General features: G+C 41.1%; 1 protein-coding gene across 8 annotated transcripts in view; it reads right to left on the reverse strand.

The window, feature by feature from the left end:
• The window catches only part of LOC124884235 (unconventional myosin-XVIIIa-like), a 242600-nt gene that overhangs the window by 60936 nt on the left and 156032 nt on the right, over positions 1-25632 (reverse strand). For 7 of the 8 annotated variants that reach the window (XR_007042406.1, XM_047392030.1, XM_047392024.1 and 4 more), the window contains 5 exons: positions 22661-22777; positions 21758-21841; positions 20839-20976; positions 15642-15827; positions 15389-15528 (listed from right to left, as the gene is read on the reverse strand). Coding sequence is in view for 7 of the 8 variants with exons in the window: in XM_047392030.1 (XP_047247986.1) it covers positions 15389-15528; positions 15642-15827; positions 20839-20976; positions 21758-21841; positions 22661-22777 (665 nt within the window). In the remaining variant the exon portion in view is untranslated. Of the gene's footprint in view, positions 1-15388; positions 15529-15641; positions 18213-20838; positions 20977-21757; positions 21842-22660; positions 22778-25632 lie in introns of those variants that run through there. The other variant, XM_047392031.1, reaches the window with a different exon arrangement.

A 25632-nucleotide genomic window follows, 5' to 3' on the forward strand; every position in this document is an offset into this window, starting at 1 on the left:
TTCAGTAATGAATGACTGACCATATTTGTTTCCCCATCCAGTTTTCCATGAACACAGACATACTTCTATGTAAAAGGTATGTTAGGAATAACCTTGCTTACTATTACTTATAGATGAGCTATCACACACACACCAGAACGATAAAGTATAAATGGTAATGTTATCACTTTTTGTTAGGATAAGATAAGAATCCTCACGCACAGGGAAAAATTACCAACAGTTTGACATAAAGTTTAGTACATTGGGTTTGATTGTGGAACAGTGTGTAGCCTGGTTGATAAGAATGCTGCGACCACACTTAGATTGAGGTTTGGACACCTGCTATTACACACTCTATTAGATACATAGTCTACTGATAAACACTGAGGGTGTGCACATCTAGTGTGTGGGGGTGCCAGGTAGAAAAACTATAGCTGCATTTCCATTACAAATGGACGCAAAACTTTGTCGATATTCTGCCAATGTTGAAAAAAACACAATTTTGCAATTCCGGTGTTTCCATTCTATAAGAAATACAATTAAAATCACACATGAATAGGTTGGTCACGCAATAACTCATTAAAAAAGAAGGCGGCAACGGATGGCCGCTTCGAGGTCTTGGTAAATGGTGACATTTCTTTGCTTTTTGGAATCTAAAATGCTGGTAATGCCCCTGTAGCAAACTAAATTAAAAATATACTCGATCTCCTGGGGAATCCAAACATGCCATGCCACCATCCTCCTACTACGTCCCGTCGTCTTCTTTGTCTTTTTTGCCAGTAGTACCTTCCAGTTGTTGATCACGTGACTCGTGATGCGAAAAAACTGTTTCCATTGCAGTTTTAAAAAATACACCAATTTCGATAGGACCAAAAAACCACCTCATCCTAGTGCAAAAACATTTTATCGAAAAACAGGAGTTTTGTCAAAATTGCCGTGCTTCCATTAAGTGATTTCTTTTCATAATTACAATTTGCTCATTTTGATGGTCAATGGCTTATGTGTGACCTTCTTTCGGTACTGCCCAACAGTTTTGGGAGTCATTTTTTTAATTCCAAGGTGTCTAACTGCCAGCTTGTACGGGCACAATAAAAGTGAAATAATGTTTATATGCCATTTGTTCAATTACTCCTGTTGGTGAAAAGCAAATACTTTGACAGGTAAGGAATGACAAAGTAACATTTTAACAGGAACTCATTTTCTCACACTTTACTGAATACCAGAGTGGGGAAAGCAAGCCAAATCTCATGACTGATTTTTAAGAAAAGATTGAAGATTTAAGTTTTAAAACACCATTCATTATTTCAAAATCTATTGGCTTAATTCCTCCATCTTCATTTTTATAACAGTATCTTCTTTTTTAATGTAATGATGTTTATTTGTCCAGATGAAGTTAAAGTTTCATTAGGTAAATTCCTTCATAATTTTTGGTGATGTTGGTACAGAATAAGTGAGTTAAATAAATTTTGAAAAAAGTCTCCATTAGTGTTCTTCCTAAGAGACTTAGGACTTTTTGTAACCAGTTAATTTCCATGTTTTAATGTTATTTTCAATACTTAGTTTGACACTACTGCTTTCAATTTTTATGGATGCTCATTATTTTACAGCGCTAAAAATTTTGAGGTAAGCCTGCTTTATACAATATTCTACTGTTTGGATAGCTGGTGTGATCTGACCTTTATTTTATTTTTTAACAATTGAGGCTGCTAGCTGACTTACAGTATAATGATATTCTAATTGCAAACCAACAGGGGAAGTGAATCACTACATTCTTGCATAATCCCTTTTTTAATTGTAAATCTGCAGCATATCGCCTATGCTAAGGAAACACAGTTGTTAATGTCCGTATGCAGAGCTTTGATTATATTCAAACATTTCTCACCAAAGCCAAAATGTTTTGGTGTTTCAAAAAAGAACATATGTTCCATCGAATCAAAGTCTTTCATTTTGGTCTTTGAGTTTTTTTGTTTCTGTCTTTTAGCTGATTTAGCTATAAATACGATGCTACCCTGCTTTGTTGTTGTCATTAGTTCTTTTTGGGTATTAGACTCCATAACTGCATTAAACAAGAACATTTGTATGTCTTTTAAGAAGAATTTATAAAATTGTGCAGTTATACATCTGAGCCAGGGGCTCTTTAATTTTTAATAAAATGTAGGCAAAAGGTTTTTGTCTCAAGAGGGCGGTAATGCAACAGAGTGGATCCAATCCACCATGAAATACCAAACAAGAGCAGGAAGAAGAAGATTTAAGTTGTTGAGAAGGAGAAAACTTGCCTGCATTTTTTTATTGGTAAAAGCAAACAAGTTAGAGGAATTACAGACCATGTAATATTTGCTGAACTTGCATTGCAAATTCGCGATGTAAATTATCTTGAGCACAGTCACCAGATTTTACAGCACCAATATGGAGTGACTGAGAATTTTCACATCATTTCTGATGATCACCGAGATACTGTCATTACAAATATCATTGCTCAGATCCCAGTGCTGGTGTTACATCGGTTCAAGGTCAGTCCTCAAACATTTCTATATTATGATTCTCCCTATTAACTGTATCTGATCTTATAGAATGAATTACAAATGATCAACAAATAAAAATCTTCTCACTTTGCTCTCCCCACTGAGAGCAAAGTGTACCAAAGTCAAATTCCTTTACTTTTCTTTACTTCAAAGTAGAGGACTGTCTGTTCAAGTGAGAGAAAGATTGGCAGCGGTTGATCCTGTAGGGACCATGATCCGCAGAAGACATGCGATCAGGAGAGGGAGTACAATGTTAGAGGACCTAATCACAGACATGTATTACACAGTTTTAAATGTTTTAAATCAAAAAGTTCTATATGTGCCGCAGAGCTGAGGATTGTATTATGTAGTAATTTTATGCCTTCTTTGTGTAGGCACATGGATTCCAACCATAAACTAATTGGTTGGAGGGTTAGATTGCTACAAATCTCTGACGATGCAATCTGCTGGGTTTCCTTAGACAGAAAAACTTTTTATCCAATTTGAATAAATAACTGAATCTGACTGCACTGTTCAATGATTAGGATTAATTGGAATGTATGAACCTGACTTTTGTAAAGTGCCATGAGACGACATGTGTTGTGAATTGGCACTATATAAATAAACTGAATTGAATTGAATTGAATTGGAGGTTTGTGTTCCATGGATGTATTGATGGAAATAGTCAGACCATAATTTATGCGGAGAAAGATTGGCTGCCTCTGTTCTGACTTTTTTTTCTGAATGGTGTATCACACTTTGGGCTACCTCTAAGAGTACGTGTTGATAGGGGATCCAAAAGCGGTTGATGTGGCCAAGTATATGATAACTGTCATTGATGAACTGGTTGAGGAAGTTTAATTGTGGGTCAAAGTGTCCATGACCAAAGGATTGAGCGTTTGTGAGCAGATGTTAACAGAGTAGTGTTTGAACTTTATAAATAGATTTTTAGACATATGGAGGAGTCAGGGATTCTGGATTCAACTATTGCCTCGGACTTGGAGGCACTGATTCTCGTCCCGGCCGCTTCACACTCAGCTGCGAACTGCTCCACTGAGAGCTGTAGATAACGAGCTGATGAAGCCAATAGGACCACATCATCTGCAAAAAGCAGAGACGCAATCCTACGGCCACCAAAACGGATCGCCTCAACACCTTGGCTGCGCCTAGAAATTCTGTTCATAAAAGTTATGAACAGAATCGGTGACAAAGGGCAACCTCAGCGGAGTCCCACCCTCACTGGAAATGAGTCCGACTTACTGCCAGCAATGCGGACCAACACTGGTCATATAGGGACCTAACAGCCCATATCAAAGGGCCTGGTGCCCCATACTACCGGAGCCCCCACAAGATTCCCCGAGGGACACGGTCGAACGCCTTGTCCAAGTCCACAAAGCACATATAGACTGGTTGGGCGAACTCCCATGAACCCTCCAGGACCCTGCTGAGGGTGTAGGGCTGGTCCAGTGTTCCACTGCCAAGACTAAAACCACACTGCTCTTCCTGAATCCGAGGTTCGACTATTCAATGGACCCTCCTCTCCAGAACCCCCGAATAGACCTTACCAATGAGGCTTAAGAGTGTGACACCCCTATAGTTGGAAAACACTCTACGGTCCCCTTTTTTGAATAGGTGGACCACCACCCTGGTGTGCCAATCCAGTGGAACTGCCCCCGATGTCCACGCGATGCTGCAGAGTCGCGTTAACCAACACAACCCTAAAACATCCAGAGTCTTAAGGTACACCGGGCGAATCTCATCCACCCCCGGGGCCTTACCACCAAAGAGCTTTTAATCACCTCAGTGACCTCAGCACCAGAGATTGGAGAGCCCGCCCCAATGTCCCCAGGCTCCTCTTCCTCAGTGGTGGGATTGAGGAGGTCTTCGAAGTACTCCGCCAACCGACCCACAACGTCCCGAGTTGAGGTCACCAGTGTTGGTGGTGTACTTCCCCCCCCAAAGACGCCGGATGGTGGAGCAGAATCGCCTCGAAGCCGTATGGAAGTCCGGACCGCATGCCACTTGGACTGCCGGTACCCATCAGCTGCTTCCGGAGTCCCACAGGCCAAAAAGACCTGATAGGACTCCTTCTTCAGCCTGACAGCATTCCTCATTGCCGGTGTCCTCCCCCACCTCCCCCAGAACTTGTTTGAAGCTACACTGGAGGTGGGAGTTGAAGCTCTCTCTGACAGGAGACTCTGCCAGACGTTCCCAGCAGACCCGCACGACACGTTTGGGTCTGCCAGGTCTGACCGGCATCCTCCCCCACCATCGGAGCCAGCTCACCACCAGGTAGTGGTTAGTGGAAAGCTCCGCTCCCCTCTTCACCCGAGTGTCCAAGACTTGCGCCCGCAAACCAGATGACATGACAACAAAGTTCTGGTGCATCCTTATGCTTGAACATGGTGTTAGTTATGGACAATCCATGATGAACACAGAAGTCCAATAACAAAACAGCACTTGGGTTCAGAACGGGAGGGCCATTCCTCCCAACCACACCCCTCTAGGTCTCACTGCCATTACCAACATGAGCGTTGAAGTCCCCCAGCAGAACAAGGGAGTCCCCTGGAGGAGCGCTCTCCAACACCCCCTCCAAGGACTCCAAAAAGGGTGGGTAGTCTGAACTGCCGTTTGGTACATAAGCACAAACAACAGTCAGAACCCGTCCCCCCACCCATAGGCGGAGGGAGGCTACCCTTTCGTTCACCGGGTTACTGTTGACTCTGACTTATTATTCTGTTTTTTTTATTATTAAAGAAATGTACTAAACAAAACTATGCAAAGTTTTTGTAGTACAGTACATTAATCGTTAACAATAGTGTTTGAGAACTATATTTAAGCTGTAATTGCAATAAATTGCCTGTGTGTCAATATGATATTTACAATGTATGTGTTTCCTTATTGGTGTTTATCATGGTCCAATCACAGCAGAGTGTAAAATTCCCGTCAATTCATTTCGGAGCCCAAACCAAGGCATGTAGCATCCAGCAAGTCAAGTAATACATGCAGAGTTTTTGAGGGTATTCTGAATAACCCTGAGTTTCTTGCAAATTTGGATAGTGCTATAAGTAGAAGCAGTCCGGCAACAAGTAGCCTTGAAGAAAGTCAGCGCAATGTCTCAGTTCAGCAAGAACTAAGTGAACTTTTTAATAGGCCTGGAACTAGCTCCAATGTTGGCTCCAGCTGAAGCACACAGGGAACACCATTGCGGTTTACCCACAACTTTGGAGAAGCAACATCTAGAGTGGTGAACACGAGAAGAAGTCGGTGGGTTATGTCTCTCAAACATAATTTTTAAATATAAATCTCTTTAAATAGGCTATTTGATTAATGTTGTGCGACGACACCTCATGTTGCATAGTGAAGTTTACATCTGAACTAGCATTCGATAATTGTGAAAGGGTTATAATTTGAGGTTATAATGTATTCCAATCCCTTTTTAGCTTTTCACACTTAAATGGAATGCCATCTTACGTTATTTCCTTTTCATTTGGTAAGCCCAGTTGAAGTGACAAAATCGGATCTTGATTTCTAATGTTTAGTGGTTGAAGAATGTAAACGTTTTCTCAATCATGCATTTGGCAACCTAATTCTTTGAATAACACACATACGGCTTAGGTGTAGCTGGTCAGTGGAAATGACGTAATACTTACATAAAATGTATGGGTAAGTCATAATGCCTATTAGCATTAATCCTAAAGAAGTTCCATTTTAATTGTCAACCTTATTATATTATCACTTCTTTTTTCTCAGATATTGTAGTATATGTTTTAACAAAGATAAATAAGGCAAGGTAAATGTGTTTATAGAGCACATTCCATTAACAACAAAAGTGCTTACCATGATAATAACTCCTTTACATTTCTGATATATCAAGGCACACGAGAAGCACATTTTATGACACAGCCCCTTTTCTTTGAGATGCATGTCTCCTCGAAACATCAACTCAATTAACTGTCACAAGAGGAGCATGAAGACTTAGGCTGGCACAAGCGGGACAGCTACTTTCTGCTGTACTTTTCCAGAAGAACTGGTCTTTGGAAGAAGTAATGGCTCACCTGAGATCAGTCTTTCACTCAAAGTTCAGTGATTATATACAGTAAGTTATATTGCTTTTAATTTAGATTTCTTGGTTTCACTTAAGATTGTTATGTTACTTTTGTGCCTTTGTACAATTTGTGATAATGTGCCTTCCTTTTACAATTTTGTCATGTAGGCTTACTATTAAAATTACATACCACGCACAACTGCTGGCACCAGTTTTGCAGGAGGGACAGCAATCGAATGGCCACATTTTATGCAGATTATCAAAGGATAAAACAATCTATCTGTAGCCATCCAGGGATCTTGTGGAGGTGGGTGTATTTTCCAAATCCTAAATGTGTGACTTGCATTGCAGAAAAAAATATACTGTTTTATTAACAGATATGTTAACATTGATGTTATGGTTTTAGTGCTCAGATGTTGTAGAAGATTAACCTCCTTTGTTGAGTTACAGGTTCACTCTTGGGCTAGGTTCACATACACAGTAGTGATTTTGGGGGATTACTAACATTGTCAAACAGCATGTTTTGGAATATTTTTTTCCAGAACATGCTATTTAACATGTATTTAAAACATTGGTGAAACTAGTCACTTCTGTAGTCACTACATTATTTGATAACAGAATTTTTGACATTGCAGTGATGACCATGGTACTTTGGATGACACTCTTGTAGTCAGTCACCACAGTAGTTCTGAACAGACAACAACAGAACAACATGTAAGTAAATCTTGCCTTTTGACAACATATTTTGGGGGATGTATGGGGTGGGGGTTGCACTCAGAAGGTAAAGTTGAAGGCCCTCCAATCACACGTTTTGAGGTTCAATCTTCCACCAGGCCATGTGAGCCAAAGTATTACTGACACTATTAAAAGTACTGTGTACAAATGTCCATATATCAAGGAAGTAATTTTATCTTTTGTTTTATATTCTATTCTCTGTGTTCATTATTGTTGTAAGTGTTTTCCATATTAATTCTTTGTTTTGTGTTAGGCTTCCTAGTATATTTTACTGTTCTTTGTATATTTTGCTTTTTCATGTTTAATTTCTATTAGATACTACTCTGCATTTCTTTGTGTTTCTGCCCCGCTCTGTTCTGGTTATGTCTCCTTCCTTCATCGGATATGCCTGCTCTCTGCCATAGCCTCTGCACATATATTCTGATTAGGGCTGCTAATCAGTTAATCTGTTGACTTTTTTTTTGATTAACCGATTAATAATCAGATAGCAAAAGATGCTTAATAGGAGATTTGTTTTTTTTTTTTTACAGAATTTCAACCAGGTGAAGCTAAAAACTATGCCATTTGAGGAGTTCTGGATAGAGCATGTATACAGAAAAAGAAAGTTTTTCATCTTAAATTGAAAATGTACATATTTTTTGTACTGTTTTGGCTTAATTATTGCTACTCTGCCCTTGCTGGAGTGTGACATGATCTGTGTACTGCAGTTGTGATGGATTGTGTAAAAACCATTAGGGTATAGCAATGGTATATATTTTGTTCTTCTTGTTCAACCACAAAAAACGCCATTCTGCCCGGATGCCGTGATTCATCTAGATAGTGTTTTTGTGTTTGTTTTTTTTTTTATATGACAAGCTGGAATGAAATAGGAGTAGTGGGTTATTTTTAACAATGTAAGGAGTAAGAACTGCTTAAATAGATTTACTCCAGTAAATTATAGATAACCAAAATTTCTACTTAAATTATATAAACTCACAAGCATGTTTTCTGTATGTTTGCAGGGTGCTGGTCAGACTATTTCAAGTTATGGAACTGGAGATCAGCATGCTCCCCCATCTCTGAGGTATATTTTGTTCCCTGAGTGTATGGGAATGTAGCAATTGAATGTATTTCAGATTGTGATGTTCTTGCACTTTGTCTTTCCATTTGTGTTCTGTATTTTATTTTAATCCCAAATTTTTAAGGCACACCTTTCATTATCAAATGTTAGGAATTATTAAAGTGCTTTATATAAAGAAGTATCTTTCATGTAGTTCTACAATTAAAAATATGTTTCTCAGAACTGCTAATCACGCAGTCTCATGTAAAAGCACAACTGCAAGTATTTTCAGAATTAGCTGATTATTGTGCTTTAAGGAGTGTTTTTGCTTTGCTTTTTGTGAATGTAGCAAGCCAGTGATATGTATTGTTATAATGTTTCTTATTTCCATTTATTTGAACAGTGACATTTTTCAAGACAGTGAGAGTGAGGAAGATGCAGAAATGCTGTAACTTCCACAACCCATTAGTCCAGAAAATGTGAGTTGCTGTCAAAGTCCAATCAGTGTATTAATTAGCACAAGAATAAGTAGCACCATTTTGTTTTTCTTTGTAATGTGTGTTACTCATTTATATCCATGAACAAAAGGCATTTATGTTTTATAATAAAGTCAATGAGTTTTTGATAATACCTTTAAAACGCTTTTCTCTCAAGGAGCTGTCCCTGGCCAGCATTTTGCAGGAGTTTAGGAGAGAGCACATTGACAATGACAGGATTTTAATAGTTGTGGCAAGACCAACAATGATCCTTCATAGTGCAATAAAAGCATTATGTAAGGATTATTTTGATTGGCACAAACGTCCCCAAATCATATTTGTGGGAGAGAGAGATGAAGATTTTGTCGGCCTGACACGACAATTTATGAGGTTAGTGTCATGTTGATTATAAAGAATGTATGAAAATAAAAAATAATTCTGAGCGTAGTTATATTAATGAAAAGCAATAAGTTTTATTTTCATTGTGAATATCTTTCTTCCCGCTTATTTTCAGGCTTCTCATGAAGGAACTCCAGGGCATGGGAGTCTTTGAGGGTCCGGAACACAACTTACTGTTCGCTTACAACCAGGCAGCGTTTGACCAGTGTGGTAATGTTCCAGACTTCAGAGCCTTTAACGGTGCAGCGCTTCATGAAAGTGATGTTCAGCAGAACATCCAAAGAGTATGAAAATTTAATTGTTTCTATTCTGGAAGCTAGATTATCTTAACATGCAAACAATTTGGCAGTCTTTAGTCATTATGTGTGATGGTTATTTCATAACTAATCATGCCATTCTCCACATAATTTAGATCTTGATAGTTTGAAAAGTGAACAGATGAAAGTGTTACTTTCTACAGAATCATCAGTGCGACTCTGACAGCTCTTGGAACAGGCTGAAGGAAGAGTTGGGGTACTGGATTGTGAGTTGTGGTGCACCACAAATCTACAGCATCACTATCGCAGTTTGGCTTTAAGTTGCTGACCAACTTGTTTGGCACTACATTTTTCTGAGGTGCTTTTACTGTAACAAGCACATGTTAATCCCGAAATGGCATCAAAGTTACATAAAGCAAACTTTTTCAACAAGATAAAATTACATTAAGTTTATTTCTCACAGACCAAAGTGCATGATTGAACAGTTTATTGATGGTTTCAACTCCTGTGGCTTTCTCTGGGAGACAGTGAAGAACAGCTGGAGAGTGTTCCAGAAGCTTTTCACCAAAGGAGAAGAGCTTCTGTTGACCAGAGCGGACTTCAAGGCTCTTTATGATGTCAACTGGAGTGATATAGGCTCCAATGGAAGAGATGCTGAGGAGGATACTATGTTTTCATTTCAGAGCATCCTTAATACGATTGCAGGTACATTTTTGTTAACCTGTTTGAGCATTAATAAGAAAACCGTTGAAAAACAAAGTACATGTATTTTCAGATGAAACAGCGCCCATCTCCTTTAAGGACATTTTGGTGTTTTGGATCAGTGCTGATCAAGTCCCTCCTCTCGTCTTCCCTAGACAAGAGGAGGGACATGCTCCCTGACTAAGCCTTCCCAGAGGGGTCGTGGATGAGGAAGACTTGATGGCCCTTCTCACTGAAGCAATCAGAGGCTCAGTGGGATTTGGGAATGTGTAATCCTGACTTTTATTTAGTTTGTATGTTGTTATAGGGATTTTTACAGGACAATAAATAATTTTGTTTGGGGGGAGGGGGTGAAAAAACCCCAAAACTACTTCAGCAAATGCAAAGGGTTGAAATGTTTATAAAGACTAGAAAATTTTGCATTTCCTGTGAAAATGCAGTGTGAATGCTGAAAGCTGAATTTTTTAGCTGAAAGCTGACAGAAACACGCTGAAATTGACTGCAGATAATCTGCTGGAATTTAATGAATTAGAAGAAAACAGAAATGCTAAACTCCTGGTGAAAACTGGCAGAAAGTCGCTTAGGTTGACAGCAGAATATCAGCTGAAATCTGATAAATTAGTAGAAATGGCAGAAACAGCAAAGAAAAACTGTCATCTGATCTGTTTAAGCAGGAAGACTATTAGCTATAAAACAGCGTAAAAAGGTGAAGTTACCTCAAAACTACTTGAAATAGTTGTTGAAATGCAAAAGCTGACAAAAACATTAAAAAAGCAGGAAAGAGCTGCCCATCGATGAGCTGAAAAAGCATAGACTGAAGCCAAAATATAGCCTAAGAAGTGGAAATCAGTGCTAAAATATATAAAAAATGGCAGAAAATTCAGAAAAAGAATTAACTAACAACAAATACGCTAAAGAAACACAAAAACAAACAAGTGATTGCCTAAAAAAAGGCAAATGTGTTCTTTAGCTAAGAGAGAAGAGAGGAGAAAGAGAAGCTAAAATGATAACATTGACTTATTGGCTATCACTAGCATGAAGGCTGATATTAATTTACCCCATCTACTAAGCAAAAACAATGCATAAGCTAAAATGAGCTAAAATGGTAATGCTTACTACAGCTTGTATTCAAAAGTCTATGAAATTGCCCTTTAAAATTATTCACTCTTGTTCAGGTATTGGAACAGCAGTAGAAGCTGTTTAAGTAGCTGACATCAAATGGTCGCTGTTTTCATGCTCCACTGGGACCTATGAAGATGGTCTTATCATCATAAGTCACAGAGTAGTGGTTCCATTCTGGTTCCGATAAGAGATTTGACCTAGTTCTGATGGGGATTTGTCCCTGATTTTGATACAGTTTGGACCTGTTTCTGATGGATCCTTGAACGACCGTGACATTCTGAAGTTGTCACGCCATTCTTCTGGGAGGAAGATTTCCCTCTCAAAGTTTCCCACCAGCCCACAGTGCACCCAGGTTTGATCCAAAACCATCAACAGCGATATTGAATGGCATTCTGCCTTCATAGTGGGAGCGAGATCTGGTGTAAAGCAGCTGATCTCCAAGCGTTCTTTCTCCAAAAGTGTATGAATCAATGTAATCAGCACCTCTCTGACAGCTTCACTTTTACTCCACTGTACGGCTATAAACAATGGTCGCACATTTGACGTCAGCGCCACAATATTTGTCGCAGACAGTAATGCACCGAACCATAAAAGTCCGTTTGATCATGGACACACGCAGACTCAAAAACTGAGTTTTTTTAAAACTCCACTTTGGCCGGAATTTTCATAATGTTTTTGTTTTAGTGATGTAAAACGGAGTTTATGTGTGGATGAAAGGCCAATTTGTTTTCCCAGATATCCACCTACATGTGGACAAGGCATTAGAGTCATCGACTGGATTAGTGCATGGATCAAGACGGCACTCCTGTTTGGCTGTGCCTCTACCTCTGTCCGGTTGTTTGTTTGCTTTGCATGTTTTGTTGTTTTTTCACTTCTGTTTGGGGTCTTGAGGACATATGAGCGCCACTCACTACTGGCAATCAGGTCTGTGTTTTTCAACCTACAGAGTAATCAAGGTAGAGTTGCACTTCCACTGCTGCTGGAGCCCTTTGTGCTTCCTGGCATCTCTCTTCGTTTGCTGGTGGATACACTGCTGCCTTGGACATGTAGGCGAAGTAAGCGGGGGAAGAGAACTTCCTCTCTTCCCCCGCTTCCTCGTGCTTCTTCGTCGCCTTTGAAAAGGAGAGGGTGTGGCTGGGATCGCTACAGGACCCAAACCAGGTAATTTAATCTGAGATGTATTGGAGCCTGTTTTTTTTCCGCACTCCCGGAGGATTCCCAGACAGGTTGTCACTTGAAACTGTGGGAAACCAAGGCTTGCCGTGGGAGGAGCCCTGACTCACTGCGGTGCTTGCCCCGCCATCCTGGCAAAGTTATGGACGTCTCCACTCATCCCATTCAGGCTTTCTCTGATCAAATGATCAAATGATGGTAATTAATGCACGATCCATTGCCAACTAGTCCTTTATTTTAAAAAACTTGTTTTGCACAGAGAATTTAGACTTTTTGTTCATTTCTGAGACCTGAAAACAAGAAAATTAGGTTTTACATCTAGAACTTTGTCCTGAAGGGTGCTCTTTTATGGCTGTGCCTCGGATGACAGGTCATGGACAGGGTACAGCTGTTGTTTATAAAAGGGCTTTTTCATGCCAAATCATTTTATCAAGTACTCATAGCTCCTTTGAGATGATTATGATTAAGGTAGAGTTGAGCCTATACATGCAATTTTGATTTACCGACCACCTGGATCTCATTCTTCGTTTCTCTCAGACTTTCAGGACTTTTTATCATCAACATTCAAACTGAATAGGATCATCATTACTGGGGACTTTAATATTATAATATTATATATAGATGGACTTCCTTAGCATTATGGACTCTTTTACCTACTGCCAACATGTGTCTGAGCCTACTCATGCTGCAGGTCACACTTTGGATTTTATCTTTACTTATGGTCTCACTCTGTGAGTGACCATAAGATTATTTCTTTTAATCTTTCCTGTCACTTGGAAACTTTTACACAGGTTTTAACTAGGTGCAGGCGATTTGTTAATAATTCCACAGTCACAAAGTTTTCATCCCTCTTAGCTTTTACAACAACTCCTGATGATAATGTGGAACCTAATGTCAACTCTTTTAATGAACACTGCCTTTCAATTTTGAATAGTGTTACTTCTTATAAACTTATAAACATGTCTTTCCATGTTTACCATGGTTAAACAACCAAATCTGTGAACTTAGATGCTGTTGTGGGAAAGCAGAGTGTATGTGGAAAAACATACATTGGCTGTCCACCATGAATATCTTAAAGATTTATTGAATTCTTATAACAAGGCAGTCAACGATGCAAGGTTATTTTAGACATCTCATTAATCAGAATAAAAATAATCTCAAAAACTGTTAACAACATTGTATCTACCCCAAAACAACATGCTTTGTTAAATTCAGATGATGACTGTAACAGATTTCTTTCTTTTTCGCAAAGAAGGTGATGAATCTGAAATCTAATATTTTCCCAAGCTCTTCCTACGAAGTGTAGAATATAAACTATCTATGTGTGTAACTGGAAGGTGCAGATATAGGGGAGTGAAAACATAGGAAGTGAGAGGCATAGAAAGGCCAAAGTCATAAATTGGTGAATGACAAGGGAGTAAGGCATAGAGAGGGCTAGGTTGTAAATGGAGGGGGGTGAAGGAAGCGAGGGGAAGATGAGTTTGCCAGAAGAAAATAACTAGAAGCACTTCTTATTTGGATATAAGGAACAGTTGTATTGTTGCTGGGAGGCGTCCGCAGACAAAATGATTGTGTATGTTGTTGAGAATTAAAATCATGTAATTTCATGTTATTAGTTTAGTTTGCATGTGAGAACATTAAACTGAGATTTAACATGAGTGAGCCTTGGGGAGAGATCACAGCAGGGGTCAAGGTGGCACAAGGGTGAAACAGGGGTTAGGTTCTCGGCAGCTGCAAGCCGTAAAAGCTGGCTGTAGGGACCATAAAGCAATAAATGTCAACTTTTGGCCGTGGTATAGATGCCACAAGGAAGCTTAGCTGATTTACAACACCTGATGGAAAAAGGGAAGGCACAGTCAGTAAGCTTTGAAGTCCACAGTATAAAGATGTACTGAAAACTTGTAATGACAGAGACATCTGGGTAAAGACAGCCATGCTTTGCTGAAAATCCATCTCTCTCTGTAAGGGCCCTTATATAACTTCTCTCTCCTTTTGTAACTTCTCTCTTTTATATGTAATTTTCCTTCAATGTGGTATTTTGTATAATCATTTTGCATTAGAAATCATTGGACTTATTATCTTCCAAATTAAACTTGTGGAAACGTACAACTGATCTCTGACTGAGGATTGTCCTTTGGGGTTTCCAAATAAAAAGAGTCAATGAGAGGTGAGGAGTAATGTAAGAGTTAACGGATGGCCAGTAAAGTTTTCCTACCTCGACAGAAGATAAGCTCGGTGTTTCCACTCCTTTACATCTTTTGCTGCCATTTCATTAAATAACCTCATCTCTCTAACAGGACAGATGAAACCTTCTGCTCGCTCATTTGATCTCCTAGCCCAGTCCTGCTGAAGCTCAACCTGTAACTTTCGTCCTTTATCTAAACTGCCTTCTCTTAGTAAATTATTAGGGAAAGTGGTTGAAACCCAGCTCAGATCATGGTTCCGTAGGTTACAGATTTCTGATCTATTTCAGTCTGGCTTTCTGAAGCGGCACTACACTGAGACTGCTTTAGTTTTTTTGATTTTCTCGTACAGTACTTTGTGACTTGGGTCTGTGAAAGGCGTTTCTGTGAATTGACATCATGACCTAGATATATATTTTTTTATAAAATAAATGAATGAGAACTAGTTCAAGCTAAAGCTGTGAACCCAGTTCAAAATGTTTGGGTGGTGAACTATAAATATGAATTAGTTCATATTAACCTGGCTGAACTAATCTAGAACTAGTTCTTGTTAGGTGTTGGGTGTTGGGTGAACTAGCATAACACTGGTGTTTAATTAGGTGTAAAAGTTCATTAGGGCTAGAATTTGCTATATAAACCAGTTTCGGGGCAGCAAAGAAAGAAAACAAAGAAGGAACATATTTAATACCAAGAGATCCAAACCTTATAGAACAGTTCCCTTGAGCCAGTGCCCAAGAAACTAATTTGGTGTTGTATGGGGTATGGGTTCTGTACCTGTTTATAAGGTCTTCGTTGTCATCACTCTCCATCTCATCCTCGATAACTGCCTGCAGGTCACCTATCCTTTTGAAGGCCAGCTTAAGATCTGTCTGGAGGCTCTGATTTGCAGCCTCTAGGCTCTCAATATCCATCTCCTATTGATAAGCAAAAGAAACAACTAGTCATGCTAATTTAATGCTAAGGAACACTTTCACCAAAAGAGTTCAGTCTTATTGACAACAGTGACATTAAGCTATTTCACCCTTACCAGCTCATGTTTTTTGTGGCTTGCCTCTGCTTCTTTCTTAGCAAGTTCACCCATCTCCTCTTTGATATCTCGGATCTGTCTCTGCAAACGCCTATTTTGTTCCTTCTCACGATTCTCACTGCTGATGCACTGATCTCGTTCTTCTGTCAGCTTCTCAACATTTTCTTTTAGACGAGCTACAAGGTTCTGCACGGCAAGACAAAAGGTTACAAAATATAATACCTACCTTGTTTTACAAATGTTTGGAAGTTGTACATAATTCGAAACAAATTTACAATAAATTAATTCATTGTATGTCTTGGACACCTGGGTTAGGAGGGAGGCAAAGCTGTTCACCACCTGGTGGTGAGTTGAATCTGCTGGCAGCGGAGGACGCCAGAGAGACTTGGCAGACTCAATCGTGTATTGAGGGTCTGCAGGGAAGGCCTGGCAGAGCCTTTGGTCATGGATTTTTCCAGATTCCGGGAGAGGCTGGGCACATAGAGTCTGAGTAGAACATGTTCTCTGCCTCTATTGTCGATGTGACTGCATGCAGCTGTGGCCGTATAAAATCTGGGGTACCTGTCGCAGCAGCAGTCCCAGAACCCGGTGGTGGACACTGGCAGTAAGGGATGCCGTCAAGCTGAAGAAGGGGTACTATCAAGCTTGACTGGCTTGTGGAACTCCTGAGGCAGCTGACAGGTACTGTGAGGCAAGGTGTGGTTCAGGGGGCAACAACTCTGGCCCAGGAGGAGTTTGGTGAGGCTATGGACTATCAGTAGGACTTGACGTGATTCTGGCAAACCGTCTGGTGCCTTAGGAGGGGGACTGCCAACACTGTATACAGTGGGGGTGGGGAGCTGCTAACCTCAACAGATAACATTTTTGGATGGTGGAAGTAATACTTTGAGTATCTCCTCAGTCCCGCTGTCACATCTTCCCTGGTGGAAACACAGGTTAGGGACCCGGAGTTGGAGTGGTTCATCACACAGGCTGAAATCACTGAGGTGGTCAGAAAGCTCCACAGTGGAAAGGCATTGGGGGTGAGTGACATCCACCCTGAGTACCTCAAGTTTCTGGATTTTGTGAGGCTGTCGTTGCTGACACAGCGCTTCAACACCGCATGGCGGATGGGAGGCAGTGCCCCTGGACTGGCAGACTGAGGTTCAGACAACGAAGGGTGTGTTCTAACTACTGGGTAATACCACTCCTCAGCCTCCCCAGGAAGGCCTTTGCCAGGGTGCTAGGGAGGAGAGTCTGGCCGATGATCGAACCTCAACTTCAGGAAGAGCAGGGTGGTTTTCATCCTACCTGTAGAACGCTGGACCAGCTCTATTCCCTCTACAGGGTGCTTGAGGGTTTATGGGAGTTTGCCAAACTGGTCCACATGTGTTGTGTGGGCCTGAAGAAGGCATTTGACTGTGTCCCTTAATGGTGTCCTGTTGGGGGAGGTCCAGGAGTACAGAATCCGGAGCTCTTTATTAGGGGCCATCCGGATCTGTTCCAGGTACATTTTGGACTCTGGCACGGCTGCTCTTTGTCACAGTCCTGTTCATAATATCTATACAGAGGATTTCTAGGAGCAGCCAAGGGTCAGAGGGGGTCTGGTTTAGGGACCAGTGGATTTTGTTTCTGCTTCTTGAAGATCACAGGACCTACAACATGGGCTTGGGCAGTTCGCAGCATGGATGAAGATCAGCTCCAAGTCCAATTCTGAGGCCATGGTTCTCGATCAGAAAAAGGTGGCATGCCCTCTTCAGTTTGGAGGGGAGTCCTTGCCTCAAGTGGAGGAGTTCAATTATCTCGGGGTCTTCTTCATAAGCAAGGGGAGAACGGAGTGTGAGATCGACAGATGGACTGGTGTGGCTGCCATAGTAATGCGGACGCTGCGGGCCAGACTCTCAGTTTAGGGGTCGGTCTTCATTCCTACCCTCACCTAAAGTCCTGGGCCTGTATTCAAAAAGATTCTCAGAGTTTTCTCAGAGAGCTCCTATCTTATCCTAAAAATTATTGGCAAGGACTCCTAGCCTAAGAATGATTCTGCTGAGAGCAACTGCTGAGAGCAACTCTGAGCAAGGAGATGATGGAAATTCCTATCTTAGTGAGGAGGTGTGGTTGACCCCGTTGCTAGTTGTGACAGTGCCTTCTGAGAGCTGTGATTGGTTGTTGCACTCCCAGTAATCAATGGAGTAGAATTAACTGCTGATTTTAGAATTTATTTGAATTTAGACTGGATTCAGAAAGGTATAAATCATGATGATTACAGCAAATTAATTGTCACACAGCATTAAAATGTTTGAACATAGATTATTTACATGGTCGTCATTATTTTGATATGCTTATTATTATGTTTACTCACTATGCTGGTCGTTTTCATACTGTATCTATTTTATATTCATTAATTTCATATTATTATTAAAATTCGGCATTTTACTGTGATGCCCTTATTTTATAATGAGGTTTAGTTTGGTAAAATGACCAAAGCAAAAAGGGGGAAAACAAGGTGGAGAAAACTTAACTGAACAGGAGCAGTGCCTGCTGGTGGAGGAGAATAGAGGAATGTTGAAAGGTAGATTTGGTCATGGGATCATGCTGCAAACAAACAGATAAATGTGTCTTTCTCTCTGCTTTCAGCTCCAGCCTGGATTGTGAGCAGCTCTGGTACCTGCTGCATTCAGAAGTTAGAGAAGCGATAGCAGCACACTAGAGAACTACTCCACGGACGGGGAGCATTTTACATGTAGGCTTAGGCTACTGACATCATCATGTACAAGCAAATACTTATTCAGCATATTTACATCTTCCTTCTATGTACATAGTGCTTAGGTCATTGTACTGTATTTTGTCTAGAGTTTGTAAAATGTATATATATATATTTTTTTTTTCTTCTCAGTTTTACCAATTTTTTCCAAATTTATTTTTTGAAAGCATTTTACAGTCTGTAAATATTTAAATAATTCTGTACTACATTGTTTGTAATTTTGTTCACTTTTTATTCATAGTTATTTATAAATGCTTCTTTCTAAAAATGCCTCCTAAAACATTATCCTATTATTTATTCTTCCTTACCTTCCTAGAGCTGCATCTTTAACCTGTCCGGCCATTTCAACTATTTAATTTCCCCCTAGGGGGATGATAAGGTTTATCTTATCTTTATATTAACAACTTTATGATTGTTATAGAAGTTTATGTGCTCATTAACTCAACTGTTAAGGGGGTGGATCCCTGTGCAATTGAGTCGGTAGAGTTTCATTCGCTGTTGTTCGTTGTTCGGACAATATCTCTCCGTTCTCTCAGTCTGTCCACCATCTTGCCTGCTTAGGACACTCTTAAGCTCACTAAAAGTTCTCACTACTCTTAGCATTTCCTCATGTTAGGAGCTCTCTGAAGACCTAAGATGCTTTCATCTCACCAGGGGAAAATTCAAAAACAAATCTTAGAATTCGAGATATTCTAAGATTTTCTTAAAATGATGCCACAAAGAGCTACTTTAGTCTTAGGATTCTTTGTGAATAAGGGACCTGAACTTTTTGTCACGACTGAAAGTAAGAGCTTCCAGATACAAGTGGTTGAAACGAGCTTCTTCTGCAGGTTGGCCAGGCACTCCATTTTAGATACGCTGAGCTCGGCCATACATGGGAAGCTTGGAGTAGAGTTGCTGCTCCTTCACATCGGGAGAAGTAAGCTTGTGCATTTGTTCCAGATGCCCGTTGGATTCCTCCCTCAGGGGGTGTTTCAGGCACATCCCACCAGGAGGAAGCCCAAGGGACTGCCCAGGATAAGGTGGGGGGACTGTTTCTGGGGTGGCTGGAAACGCCTTGGGCTTGCCCCTAAGAAGCCAGCAGGCAGACAGAACATGTTTGATTTGATTTTAATGGGTCATTCCATTTGCTTGTGCCATCCCTTTGTCCATATGTGCCCTTGCTTAGAGGACACCACTTAATATATTATAGATTATAGATACATTATAGATTTTAGTTTTTGCAGCTCACTCGGGTATCTTAAGGTATCTGAAGCTCCCAGAGTGAGTGAGTCACTTTGTACTCGTATTCATCGTCTTCCGCTTTATCCAGGACTGGGTCACGGGGGCAGCAGACTTAGCAGAGTCGCTTATACGTCCCTCTCACCAGACACTTCCTCCAGTTCGTCCAGGGGGAGCCCAAGGCATTCCAAGGCCAACCGAGAGACATAGTCCCTCCAGCGTATCCTGAGCTGTCCCCTGGGCCTCCTCCAGGTGGGACGTGCCTAGAACACCTTCCAGGGAAGGAGTCCAGGAGGCATCCGATACAGATGCCCGAGCCACCTCAACTGACTCCTCTGGATGTGAAGGAGCAATGGCTCTACTCCAGACTCCGCTCGGATGGCCTAGCCCCTCACCCTATCTCTAAGTGAGTGCCCGGCCACTCTACGGAAGAAGCTCATTTCAGCCTTGTATCCAGGATCTCGTTCTTTTGGTCATGACGCGAAGCTCATGCCCATAGGTGAGGGTAGGAACATAGACCAACAAGTAAATCAAGAGATTTGTTTTTGGCTCCGATACCTCTTCACCACAATGGACCGACACAGCAACCTCATTACTGCAGCGGCCGCACCGATCCGTCTGTCGATCTCCTACTCCATTCTCCCCTCAGTTATGAACAAGACCCCGAGATACTTGTACTCCTACACTTGAGGCAGGAACTCCCCTCCAACCTAAAGAGGGCATGCCACCCTTTTCCGGTCGAGAACCATGGCCTCAGACTTGGAGGAGCTGATCTTCATCCAAGCCACCTTACACTCATCTGTGAACCGCCCCAGTGTATGCTGTAGGTCTTGTGTAGAAGCACCAGCAAGACCACGTCATCTGCAAAACGAAGAGATGAAATCCACTGGTCCCCAAACCAGACCCCCTTCAGCCCTTGACTGCGCCTAGAAATCCTGTCCATGAAAGGACCCCCCCAGCACCATACTACTGGAGCATCCCCCACAGGACACCACAAGGGACACACTGGAATGCCTTCTCCAGGTCCACAAAACACGTGGACCGGTTGGGAAAACTCCCATGAACCCTTGAGCACAGACCTGGTCCAGTGTTCCACGTCCGTAAATAAAACCACACTGCCAAAGTAAGACCACCTAGAGGACTACATAAAGTAGACCCCTGCAATTAATTGTATGTACATGCTGATGACTTTTTTCTGTCTGCTTTCCTGAAAACCCTCCAATTGTGTTTACTCACCTCCAGTCGTTTGACCTGCGTCTTTTCAAACTCCATCTTGGTCTCCAGTTCATGGATTTTGGCTTCCTGACGATTGGCAAGAGATTTCTCAACCATGGACTGCTCCTGGAACTCCAGCTGGCTCTGGAGGATTTGAATCTAAGTCATAAAATACACTTATCAGTGGGATTAAACCAGGAAAAACTGTGTATGAAAAGACTACAGCTGATGTTTTATCTCACTAGACCTTCAGTAATTGTTATGATCTTTATTAACTTCAAAAGTCACAGTCTGAGTTAAGAAATTTCCCAGATTTGTGAGTAACCATGTAATATTTGTTTGTTTGAAAGAACCATACAGTTACAGTGTTATATGGCTCAAACATGGAACGTAGTTTACAGGTCTTCTACAACTGAATGATTAAAAATGTGGCCAGATGGGTTGTTTAGATTGACCAGAACATTACATGACATGTTGATGGTGTGATGAGCAACAGCTCCATTATTCACCTAAAACTTTTTACACAGGATTATAACCGCTGCGGCTGCTCTTCAAACCTGAGCAACTCCTAAAGAACATGCTTACCTTACAACCTTATTTCTGCGTTATTAACACTTTAATGAATGAGGAAACAATTAATAATTTTTTAATTATTAATTTTAAATATGTGGTTGTTGAGAGAACTTTAGGTCTCTGTATACTTGCAAATAAACTAAATAAATGCTATACTATAAAGTATCATTTATAAACCATAAAAAGATAAGTATTATTTTCTCTGTACACAATTTAGCAAAACCATCATCATACAGTCACTAAGGTTTAGGTGCAGCTTATGGAAATGCATTGTGAACAGGTTTCAGGAGATGTGAACTGGCCCTTAAGAAACATGTTTGGGAATTGTAACAGATGAAGTAATTCCCTGACCCATGCCAAAACTAACCTTTTCCTGGACCTCCTGCTTGTCCTTGAGGACCTCCTCCAGCTGAGACTGCAGGTCATTTATCTGAGTCAAGTTCTGAGCCAACTGAAACCACAATACAAAGGACAGATGAGAAAAGTCAGGGAATAGAGTAAGTGAATGTCAAACAGTGGCTAAATTTGCAAACATTTGTTTATTTTTAACAATTCACTAATATAAATTCAAATCATGTAGCCAACTACATGATTCCTCTTTGCCATTGCCAAACAGCTCAATCTGCAATTGACTCTGACAAACTCACATTTTAACTATTTATTTATTCAACAAACTGGGGCCTCAGTAGAGCATGAAAGAACCGTACACAACCGCCTGGCAGCTCCTCCACATGCTGGTAATCAGCTTGGTCACACACTGCTGTGGGATGCATCCAACCCCTTAATCAGCATTCGTGACAAGTCAGCCAGTGTGGTTGCGTTGCTTACTGGCCATAACAGCCTCTTAAAACATGATTCAATAAGTATTTGAGGTTAGGACTTGGTTAGGACTCCACTCTGTCCACTTCCATGTTTTGGATACAGTCTCTCAAAAACCGCATGCTGTGGGCTGAAGATTTGTATCTTGGAAGACAGACTTCAATCCCTAGAAGTGAAGATATGGGATTGTCACTGGTTGCAGAATCTCTTCTCAATATCTCTCTGCATTGGCAATCCTTGTTTTACCCATGAAAGAGACGCTGCCCTACACCATCACAATGCATCCACCAGGAGCATCAGTTGAAATAATTTAGATCCTCAAGGAAAGCCATTTAAAAAAACATATCCATCACCATTATAAAAAGACACTATATCTCCATATTCCTATTAATTTTTTTATTTCCACCTTTCTGTATGGAAATTATTATTATGTGTTGATTATGACCAACACCTGGGCCACGGCAGACTTGTGCTTTTTCATCAGCTCGTTGAGGTCCTCCTGATCCTCCTCCATCCTGGAATGAAGGTTGTTCTTCTCTCTCTGAAGACGGCTCAGCTGTTCTTCCAGCTAACAGACAGAATGCAGCAAATTGATCAGTGTGAACACTATTCTAATATAATAGTTATGTAGAAGGTTCTTCTTAAAACAGCAGGGAAAAATGTAATCTTTTACAGATTAAAAAATGGGAAAAGAAAAGGCAACTGCTGTGCTCCACAGAATTTCCCCCGTTTCTACATTACAAGAACATATACAGTACAGACCAAAATTTGGACACACCTTCTCATTCAAAGATTTTTCTTTATTTTCATGACTATGAATATTGTAGCTTCACACTGAAGGCATCAAAACTATGAATTAACACATGTAGATATCTGCTACCTGTATGACCCCCTCTCTTTTCCAATGGTTATAATCAGTCTGACAGAGAGAGGTATCCCAATCCTTGTGGTTTTTAGTATAACAATGGCCATCAGTGGGCTCTAGATGGACAAACTGTCTACTTTTAAGGCTAGGCTTAAAACCTTCCTTTTTGATAAAGCTTATAGTTAGAGTGGCTTAGGTTATCCTGAATAATCTCTGTAGTTATGCTGGTATAGACTTAGGCTGCTGGAGGACATAATGACCACTTTCACCCTCTTCACTACATTCTCACACTACTCTCCAATTTTGCAAAATTTGCTGTTATTTCAGCTTTTAACTTTATATTCTCTCTCTTTTCTCTTCCTAGAAGCTACACCTGGCCTGGCTCTGTGTCTACCTGTGACACCTTTCTGGAAAGGGGCATCGTCCAAGCTTCTGCAGGCAACAACTTAATGCTCACTTTCTACTGATGATCCACATACTCCTGTCTTTTAGTGTTTAACCCTTTCTCTCTCCTAGACATGGCAATTGACTGAGTTTAACTGTGACTAACTCTATGTGCTCTCTTTTAGACTGAAAACTGGCTCAGAGTTTATCTGTTCTTTCTTTCTAGATGAAACGACTAAAGGAGCTACATCCACTAACATTTACTTTTCCTCCCCATAGAAAGTACTCCTGGATCAGTGCTTCTTTGTTCTCTTTGTGTCTCTGCTCTGTTCTCTCAAACCCCCAGTCGGTTGTGGCAGAAGGCCGCTCACACTGAGCCTGGTTCTGCTGGAGGTTTCTTCCTGTTAAAAGGGAGATTTTCCTCTATGCTGTCGCTACATGCATGCTCAGTATGAGGCATTGCTGCAAAGTCAACACCAGTGACTGTCCACTGTCGCTACATGCTTATCCGGGAGGAGGGAATGCTACAGGGGTTGGACAATGAAACTGAAACACTTGTCATTTTAGTGTGGGAGGTTTCATGGCTAAATTGGAACAGCCTGGTAGCCAGTCTTCATTGATTGCACATTGTACCAGTAAGAGCAGAGTGTGAAGGTTCAATTAGCAGGGTAAGAACACAGTTTTGCTCAAAATATTGAATTGCACACAACATTATGGGAGACATACCAGAGTTCAAAAGAGGACAAATTGTTGGTGCACGTCTTGCTGGCGCATCTGTGACCAAGACAGCAAGTCTTTGTGATGTATCAAGAGCCACGGTATCCAGGGTAATGTCAGCATACCACCAAGAAGGACGAACCACATCCAACAGGATTAACAGTGGACGCAAGAAGAAGCTGTCTGAAAGGGATGTTCGGGTGCTAACCCGGATTGTATCCAAAAAACATAAAACCACAGCTGCCCAAATCACGGCAGAATTAAATGTGCACCTCAGCTCTCCTGTTTCCACCAGAACTGTCCGTCGGGAGCTCCACAGGGTCAATGTACACGGCCGGGCTGCTATAACCAAACCTTTGGTCACTCATGCCAATGCCAAACGTCGGTTTCAATGGTGCAATGAGTGCAAATCTTGGGCTGTGGACAATGTGAAACATGTATTGTTCTCTGATGAGTCCACCTTTACAGTTTTCCCCACATCCGGAAGAGTTACGGTGTGGAGAAGCCCCAAAGAAGCGTACCACCCAGACTGTTGCATGCCCGGAGTGAAGCATGGGGGTGGATCAGTGATGGTTTGGGCTGCCATATTATGGCATTCCCTTGTCCCAATACTTGTGCTAGATGGGCGCGTCACTGCCAAGGACTACCGAACCATTCTTGAGGACCATGTGCATCCAATGGTTCAAATATTGTATCCTGAAGGCGGTGTCGTGTATCAGGATGACAATGCACCAATACACACAGCAAGATTGGTGAAAGATTGGTTTGATGAACATGAAAGTGAAGTTAAACATCTCCCATGGCCTGCACAGTCACCAGATCTAAATATTATTGAGCCACTTTGGGGTGTTTTGGAAGAGCGAGTCAGGAATCGGTTTCCTCCACCAGTATCACGTAGTGACCTGGCCACTATCCTGCAAGAAGAATGGCTTAAAATCCCTCTGACCGCTGTGCAGGACTTGTATATGTCATTCCCAAGACGAATTGACGCTGTATTGGCTGCAAAAGGAGGCCCTACAACATACTAATAAATTATTGTGGTCTAAAACCAGGTGTTTCAGTTTCATTGTCCAACCCCTGTACAAGTCACTGACTCGATACAATCTGCTGGGTTTTCTTAGACAGAAAAACTTTTTATCTAATTTGAATAAATAACTGAATATGACTGCACTGTTCACTGATTAGGATTAATTGGAATGTATGTACCTGACTTTTGTGAAGTGCCTTGAGACGACATGTGTTGTGAATTGGCACTATATAAATAAACTGAATTGAATTGAATTATATACTGAACAGAAAAATGTGAAACAACTGAAAATATGTCTTATATTCTAGGTTCTTCAACGTAGCCACCTTTTGCTTTGATTACTGCTCCACACACTCTTGGCATTCTGTTGATGAGCTTCAAGAGGTAGTCACCTGTAATGGTTTTCCAACAGGAGTTCCCAGAGATGCTT

This window comes from Girardinichthys multiradiatus, chromosome 18 (assembly GCF_021462225.1).
Source record: "Girardinichthys multiradiatus isolate DD_20200921_A chromosome 18, DD_fGirMul_XY1, whole genome shotgun sequence".
Taxonomy (NCBI): Eukaryota; Metazoa; Chordata; class Actinopteri; order Cyprinodontiformes; family Goodeidae; genus Girardinichthys; species Girardinichthys multiradiatus.